This window comes from Adiantum capillus-veneris, chromosome 27 (assembly GCF_014529385.1).
Source record: "Adiantum capillus-veneris isolate H3 chromosome 27, ASM1452938v2, whole genome shotgun sequence".
Taxonomy (NCBI): Eukaryota; Viridiplantae; Streptophyta; class Polypodiopsida; order Polypodiales; family Pteridaceae; genus Adiantum; species Adiantum capillus-veneris.
The window spans coordinates 79773697-79782237 of record NC_140957.1 but is presented as its reverse complement, the minus strand read 5'-3'; the positions used below and the strand labels follow the sequence as shown (position 1 = coordinate 79782237).

At 43.1% G+C, this 8541-nt stretch overlaps 1 protein-coding gene across 1 annotated transcript; it reads right to left on the bottom strand.

Moving 5' to 3' along the window:
* Nucleotides 1–3658: 3658 nt before the first annotated feature.
* Nucleotides 3659–7755, bottom strand: LOC147422264 (uncharacterized). The gene is made up of 10 exons (XM_086503436.1): nt 7586–7755; nt 6726–6969; nt 6552–6599; nt 6295–6466; nt 6035–6084; nt 5479–5626; nt 5140–5370; nt 4436–5073; nt 4124–4246; nt 3659–4030 (listed from the first exon to the last, which is right to left on the bottom strand). The coding sequence occupies exons 1-10, from the start codon at nt 7753–7755 to the stop codon at nt 3659–3661; spliced, it is 2196 nt and encodes a 731-aa protein (XP_086359562.1).
* Between the last annotated feature and the right edge of the window lie 786 nt (nt 7756–8541).

The window sequence follows — 8541 nt, the reverse complement described above, 5'->3', positions numbered from 1 at the left end:
TCATCGTAGAGTGCTCGTTGGCCTTGGTTCAATTGTGTGACAAGGGACTCGTATTCGGGAGCAGGCAATGCGAGGACATGGAGAAGGGGTAGAGACTTTGTTGGAGGCCTTGAGGTTGGTAGATCGACATTAAGTTCATAATTAAAACCTTCTTCACCTTCGCTTTGTGACGGGCAGCTTGATGAGGATTTTTTGGATGAAAGTGTTGGTAGCTCAAGCCTTGAGAATTTTTGTTTGTTTTTTGTAATTGTTGCAATGTTGTGTTTGAACTTTTCTCTCCAAGAGGTTGAGGACATTTCGAAGTCAGCCTCTTTGCCGATAAATGGCAAAAACAACAAGCAAAGCTCATGGTAGTGTCTCTCAGAGTCCTTGACAACATTGAAGTTCGCATACCTAATCACGCGAGCCTTCTTGCACTTGCGAGGAATGCCTCGGAAGAGAGTTTAGGTGCTGGTGTATTCCACTAGGCATAAGTCTGCAAAGATCGTCGGACGGTGCGTATACTTTGTGACGATGTCATCAAAGAAGATGTTTGTCTCGTCTGGCTGAAGAGAGTCTAGCGTGGTCTTCTTTTCAGCAGCAATGTTCTTTGGCTCTCAAAATCTACATTGATAAATGTGAATTGTCAACTTGCATTGTGTAGCGGCAATGAAAGTGTGATGTACGTAGCTTGTTGCGATGTGATTTCTTTGGCATTGATCAACGCGCTCCCCATCTTCTTCAACCGTTCGAATGTTGGGAGGCTAGTCTTTTTGCAAGTCTCAATTATATTCTTGATTGCTTTGCTTGTGGAAGAGTCTACCTTTGTCATGTATGACGTGCAATAAGCTGCTCCATGGCCATTGAATATAAATTGGATGTCAATGTTTGCATCCCAAAGGGTGCACAGTGACTTGTTAAAGTCGTTTGTGTATATGTCTTTTGGATCCCTCTTTAGCAGAAGTGTTGGTTCTGCAATCTTCACAGAAAGTGATTCAATGTAGAGGTCGTCATCCATGTTTAGAGTGTTGAGCCAATCGTCAAAAGATAGTTCTGAGTTATGACCTAAGCGAAGTAACTCCATGTCAATCTGTTTCTTGTTTTGTAAAAGGGTTTTCTTCTTGGTTTGACTTGTTATTGGGTACAAGATTGTGGATTTTCTTGCTGGCGGACGTGGGAACCCAAATCGACAAGATGTTTTGTGCTTCTTACAAGTTTTACGATGGAAATGAATTTGCACAGGGTTAAGGTTGTCGTCTAGATCATCCTTGTTTGTTGTGATGTAAGAGTCGATAAATTGCAATGTCTGATCATCAGGTGTGGTGCCAAATATCGGTGCATCCTTTATCCAAAGCAAGCCATGGTTGTGTTGACTCCCTCTGTGTTGAAACTCTGTCACAAAAAAGTAATCCAACACTTCACCAAGTATTGATTTATTGCGCTTAAGTTCTTTCTTCATTTCTTTGAATCTTTGGACATAGTACCTCGCAACAGTAACAGGATCTGATCGAACCAACGCACGCATGAAGATAGATACGCTCGCGAAGTCCTCCTCTTTTATATCTGGGTTTAATCTAGTCAAACATTGTCTCAAGGGTGTCCATCTTTGCTCTGCACATGAGACTGTGAGGAAGAAGGTAGGCTGACCCAATTGGCGAATCATTGCGAAGACGTTGCGCTTGAGCTTTGCCTTGTAATCAACAGATGTACGCAATGTCTCAAAGTCATGATAGCCAAGTTGAGAGGTGAGCAGTTGTTCAATGTTTGTGCTTGTGCTAACGTCTCTAGTTTGGAGTTGTCTACCCTGGAGTTTCCCCTTTCAAAGGCGGACCCATATAGAGCTCAAGACTTTCCCAATGATGACTTTCATTGTTTTAAAAAAAAGGTTTTCTATGTCTCTTGCGAAGCGTCTATCCGTACTTTTAAGCTCCCACTGTGCTACTTGTTGATACTTCTTCTTGCCAAGACGTGGTACTTTCTTCTCTCCCCAGAGAACAATGCTGGGAATGCCAACTCTTCGCAGGCTTCATCATCGAATATGCTAAGCGGGCTAAAGCCCTCGCAAGGTGCGATGCTACTTGGTTGCGCAGCGTGGTCCACAACCTGCTGTGCAGAAAAGATGCCGTGAACAAGGGTGTCAGACTGCTCAACGGTATCGTCATCGACATGGCAATCAGGACTCATAGCAATGTCAAGAGCCAACAAAAAGGAGGATGTCCATGACTCATTGAGTGTTATGTTTTGTTGTAGGTATAAGCACATTTTCAAAAGGTGTGACAATGCTTGTACAACATATATTGGCCGAACAAGACCACTAAGATATGCATGGTTATACTCCATCTTGCGCTTAATCTCAACCAATATTGTTGCTTGCTCATGCGCAAAACAAGGCAACAACGTTTGTACTCTCGATAGGTCTGCCATTACATTCACAATGCTACCACGCAAACCATATTGACCCTCGTAGTTGAGCTCACGAATCTGTGTGAATGCGATGCGTGGGGAGACAAGCCGTCGTTCAACAGCATTTAGCTTTTCAACGACCGACACCTTGGCGTTGAAGGTTAACTGCCCGCATGCACAAAAAGGTGGTGTTTTTTGTGCTTTAAGGGATTGCTTGCAAGCCGTACAAACATGAAATTCTGAGAGACCTCCTTGGGGGAGTTGCTTTAGGTTTGTTAAAAGTGAAGCCTCGCCATGGTTTAAATTATACGAGCTTTTCTTAAACATCAAAATCTCACATGATGCACAAGGCCAACAAGGTGTATCCATTATTACTTTTAAGTATTTTCTTGCTTGTGAATGCGGGCACTGAACTACACGGGGTTGGGAGTGTACGGTTTTCCACATCTTATAAATTTTGGTTTGAATTTGTTTAGAGTTGTAAGAAGGCATCAAACTCTGAAATCTAAATGCAATCTCTTTAGCAGCAGAGTTGGGACTTGCTTCTATTAACGAAGACAAAGCAGTTGTAGCATGTTCAGTCCATACACATCTCGCTCGCTTCAAACCATTGTTTGCTGAAGGAAATGAGAACAAACCTTCTGGGGTATCAAAGAAAAGCAGCCCATTCAGTTTTGAGGATGAAGGCATATGCGCAGAGCCATAAGAAACCATCTTATCGAAGGTCATATTTTGGAAAAGGTACATATTGCAACAAGAATCTAAAATACGACAAACAAGCGACACTATTTATGCATGCTAAGGACCTTTAAAGACTGTCGAGTCCATAACAATGATTGCACAAGGTTTCTAAGTTTTAGAATGTTATTGGATTCATTTCGAAAATCAGCAACCCATGGCTTAAGCCACACATTAATGGTTCCAATGTTTCCTTCGCGAACGTCACATATAACAAGCTCAACAATCTTTTCAAGGAGAGTGCTTAATGAGAAGCCACAATCAAATGTGCATATGAGAGAGTTTAAAACATCTTGATTCAATGGATGCTTAGAAAAAAAAGCATGATCTATCCCAAGGTGTAAACCACCAATATCAAAGCTAAACGATTGATTGATCATAGTTACAAGCGTTATTTAGAGAGAAAAAAGGTATGTGTCATAGACAGTATGAGCCAAGGAAGGTACAAAAAAGTGCCAAAACAAGGCTGCATACAAGAGGCTCGAGATATATTGCAAGAGATACATACAAACAAAAGCTCTAACAGATTTCAGCAAAACTAGCTTGGCACACCAGACTTGTATTCTGAAACATACCCTTCAGCGTCAACAGTGAATGTCCCAACTTTCTTGAGGTTGACAAGAGATGACTTCAAGCTAACAAGATTATCATCATACACTTCGAGAAAAGGTCGACGAAGACAAAGCACTTGATCAACAGCCTTCCCATGCAAAGTCACATTGGCAACGGATCCATTTTGGAGAGCGACCTTTGCTTGCACGGATGGCACCTTGAGAACATTCGACACTTTGTCACATGTGAAACAAAAAGGGTTGGATGCTTGGCGGCTTACCCGAACTCCCTTACAACTCTCACAAATGTACTCCACACCAAGGCTATTCATGTTGACGACCTCTAGTGTGCCAAAGATCTGCACAAAATGCGAACGCTAAATTAAGTGCTGGCTGTTTTGAAAGATACATACAAGCAAACATTGAAAATCAGCATGAAGAGTGGGATTCACCTTCTTCCCACAACCCAAGCTTGCTAGTTGCTTTGAGAGGAAGCCGCGAAAAACATTCTCAAGTTGGATTGGCAAAGCACACAATATAGTTGCATCAACAATTGAAAGAGTGTTTGCAAGGTGCTTGAAAATGTTTATATTGTGAGCCACTCATGAGTAAGATCCATTTGCTTTCACTTCATTGACCATATGATGATAGTCCACTCTTCTAGAGGGAACAAACAAAAGCTAATCAAAAAAAGACAGTTACACAAATGCCACTGTCAATTTTTTGGGCTACAAGTCAAAATGCAACCAAAGAACCCAACTTACCCTTGCCCTATCGCTCGAGGCAGGTCCATCAGCAATTGTCAAGCGATAGCTCGTGCCACCATCACCCTTGGAAGATTCATCAATCTTCGTGACGGTAAACGCAACAGTTGGGACAAAATCCACTGCTGGACCAACCACAAGGTCTTTGATTTTGTGCTCGGGATAAAAACTCAAGACTAAATCAAATGGCTCAGCTTTGACAACCAAAGTAGTGGCATCGGCGTACAAAGCCCACACGCTTGTGCCACCGTAGTTGCGAGTTCTTCTCCTTACTGACCCCCCCTCAATGCACACAAAGTCATTGGCTTCAAAAGACTCCACAAATTGAGCAATGTAGCTCTCAGCCACAACAAAAGTAGTAGTGCGCTTACATTCTTTATCAACCAAATCAGCCTTTAAGAACTTAGGGAAGGAGCCTTCTCTAGTCTTGAAAGTTCCATACTTACATAGCACCTTGCCTTCAAATGCAAAGCGGAAGTTGATTGCGTCAGAAAGCTCAAAAATAGCAAGGACCGGAGTCCTAGGAGCCAACACTAGCTGCGAATCAAAAGTTTCAACGATTGCATCACGTTTTGGAAACGTTGTGTTGCTGCTCGAGAACGACGTTGCGCCAGCTAGGCTCTTACGCACGGCCTTCCCTGCAAGACAATCAAGTAAAATTTATCCTACAGTGCCAAAAAAAGCCAAGGCTGCTAGGAAAATACCTCTGACATGACTAAGGGCTTTTTTGATGGCCTTCGAAGGAGAAGGCTTCTTAAGAGAAGCCCTTGGACTTAGTTTCTTGAGAGGAGACAGAACTCTCTCACCAAATGCCTCATGTGTCGGAGCTTCCAACACACCTTCTTCCTTCAAGTTGCCCACCACAAGTTCATGCGAAGACTCGCCATGCGCAGCTTGAGCGTCTTGCACACTTTGAACATGCTCGAAAGATAGGTCTACAACCAACAAGAATTCACAACGGAAAGATTCAAGCTCAAGGTCACTTTTCGTTGACTGTAACAAGTAAGCAATTCATTCAAAAGGTGCAAGTAAGAGTATCAAACCAGCCATTTCAAAATCCATTGCGCAGAGGTATAAGGTATGAAGATGCAGGACAGAGATGGAGGGAGAGGCGGAGACAGTGAGAGGAGGAGAGAGGTTTCCTTCCCTCGAGAGTTGGAATGCTTGAGAAGTGAGAGCAGCTATTGTCAACTACAACCCATAAAAACTATGCATAAAGCTGAGTGTTAGTCTAACCAAGCCACTGATAAAGAGGACTCAAAAAACTAACAGGTTTAGGGACTCAGAAAGGAAGTTTAAGTAACAGCTCAAGAGCGACATCCTCATGAGTGAGTCTTTAATACTAGGTCTTTAAAGATGCAAGGTGGAAGTAATCATATAAGAGGTGCAAATAAATCACCCACGTTCTTTTTTAAGACCAAGAAAGGAAGGCAGAGAATACTCGGCAACCCAAAAAGGGAGCAAACTTCTGTCCTAATCTTTAATGCACCTCAAAAAGACAAAAGGTAGAGAGAGAGACAGGGAAAGCAGAGAAGAGAGAGAAAAATCATTGTAACTTGACATCAAATCTTAAACTGCAACAACATATGCACAAATTACAGACATCTTGCCATAACGCCCAGAACTACGAGCCTTGCCCGGTGTGGGCCCTGAGAGCCGATTCAAAAACCAAGACACAAAACGAGCCTGACACCCACGCACAGCTTTGATTCAGAAAAAAACCAGAGATGCTCATACTCGAACAATCTTCTAACGAATATTCTTCTAACAACACGACATGAAATCTGGGCACAAAACAAGCTTAATATCGGCACCACATCAAATCTTACAACCCCTATTTCGAACGGCACTAATTTAACCTGTCTTCAAAATCTGTGATTCTTGCCATAACCATGCATCCTTGAGATCCCGAGCGTCACCCATAGCAATAACATCACCCTCTCCATCTATATATGTCTGATCCTCAAGACTGAAATCGCTTGTCCGTCTATGTGGAATTCTGAACCCACGACATGTCTCCTCATACTTGACCTGCAGATTATGAAACAAAGGTCACGAAGATATTCATTTACAAATCACAAAAGAAGCTAAAACACTGACAAAGATAGCCACAGACCACAACATCACTCAACAACGCTGTCGAGAAGCCAAGACCCGACGCTCTCTGAGCAGGAAAATGACCCACTGTGGCTCACCCTGGCCGGAAGTGCTACGAATAGAGGAATCCCAGGCAAAGTCAGTGCTGCGAGCAAAGTAATCCGATGCTCAAAATGACCCACTATCCACTCACCTTGGTCGGCAGTGCTGTAGGCAGAGCAACCCGGGGCAGACTCAGCGCTAGCTGACACAACACCAGCCCGAATGCGTTGTATGCTTGAGGTTGCCGCACAGCCCACGATGTGGGTGTTCCTAGCCAAGCTGTCGCAAACTCTTGAGTGCGCCAACCCGGGGCAAACTCAGCGCTAGCAGACACAACACCAGCCCGAACGTGTTGTATGCTTGAGGTTGCCGCACAGCCCACGATGTGGCCGTTCCTGGCCAAGCTCTCGCAAACTCTTGAGTGCGCAGAGGCTGAGGCTCCTTAGCCATCCACCGTTTTGAAGCTTGCAGAGATCGACGACGAGGGCTTTGCAAGCTCAAAAAAGCAGGAGACTTGGAGGTTGTTGGAGGCACGAGCAATGCATTTTGCAGAAGAAAAATTCTATGAGCCATAGCGAGATCTGTGGAGGTAGGTTACTCCTCTAGGTCGCTCCCCGCAGGCAGCGTGAGAATGACAAAGGGAGAATGTAATTCTTCTCAATGTTTTCACCTTTTTTGAAATGAGGTAGGATCTAAATCCCCGGCGTCGTCGCTACAAAGAAAGCCTAGATTTGAACATTTACCAATGTACTAGAGGCGGCTATCAAAGCTACTAGGGTTGATTTCTGAAGAGAGCTATTGCCCATAAAAAATTAAAGGTTTCATAGTTTTTTACTGATTTATTGTATTATTAAAGGGTGCATTTTTATCCTAAAAAGCAGTCAAAATGCCTCAATACAATAACTTTCACTAATAGAATATACTTAGTTTAATTGACACATTAGATGTTAAGCAAAACATAAATTTCCCTCATTAAAGAGCCTCAAAGCAAGCAGACTCAACCTTACATACTGGATCCAATCACGTGAGCTGGTATGTGAGTGAAATATGTGACGGTGATTTTGGGAAATCTTAGAAGATGCCTCCTTTGTGATTAATAAGGAAAGGGGAGTGGGCTGCCAGATGGTGGGCAAGGCAAGTAGCAGGGATGCAGGCCCATAGGTGCTGTTCGATGACTCCATGTGGCCAAAACGCTTGCATGAGGGAGGAATGGGGAACGGATGAGGGGGAGGGGACAATGACCTCTTTTCTAAAATATAACAGTCATCGTACACCTCACAACGAGCTTCTCGCAATGGAGTGTCTCAAGAAGAAGGCTCTATGTGAGCCACAAAGCGTGAGGCTGATTTTACTTGTTACATGCATGATGATTTCATTGAGGCTTGAATTATAGATGAATTTGAGTGTTACAATGATCTTGCTTTGGACATTCAATTTTATTTTTTTTGACTATTACAATCAAGTTTCTAGAGTCTAGTCTTACTTCCAACCCCCCCCCCCCCCCCCCCCCCCCCCCCCCCCCTCTCTATCTCTCTCTCTATATATATATATACACACACACACACACACACACACACGCGTGTGTGTGTGCGTGCATGCATGTGTGTACATATCTCTCTCTATATATGTGTGTATGTGTAAACACAAACACACACACACACACACACATTCACTTTTTGCTATGCTTTACCTTTTTGGAATCAAACCAGGCCCTATTAAAAAAAAAGCTCTCCATTTGTGGCTTTAAAAAATGAGGGGAATACTAACTATACTACTGTTTGGCCTAATTTTAAGGTTGAGCTCAACCTTTAAAAACAATCATGTTTCAACCTAATCTTGGAAACTTCCTTCACTTAATGATTTTGAACCCTCAGTGCTCTAGCATAAGCCTATGGATATGTCTTTATTGTAACTTAACCCTAATGGATATGCCTTTATTGTAGCTAAAATTGGCACAGCCTACTAAC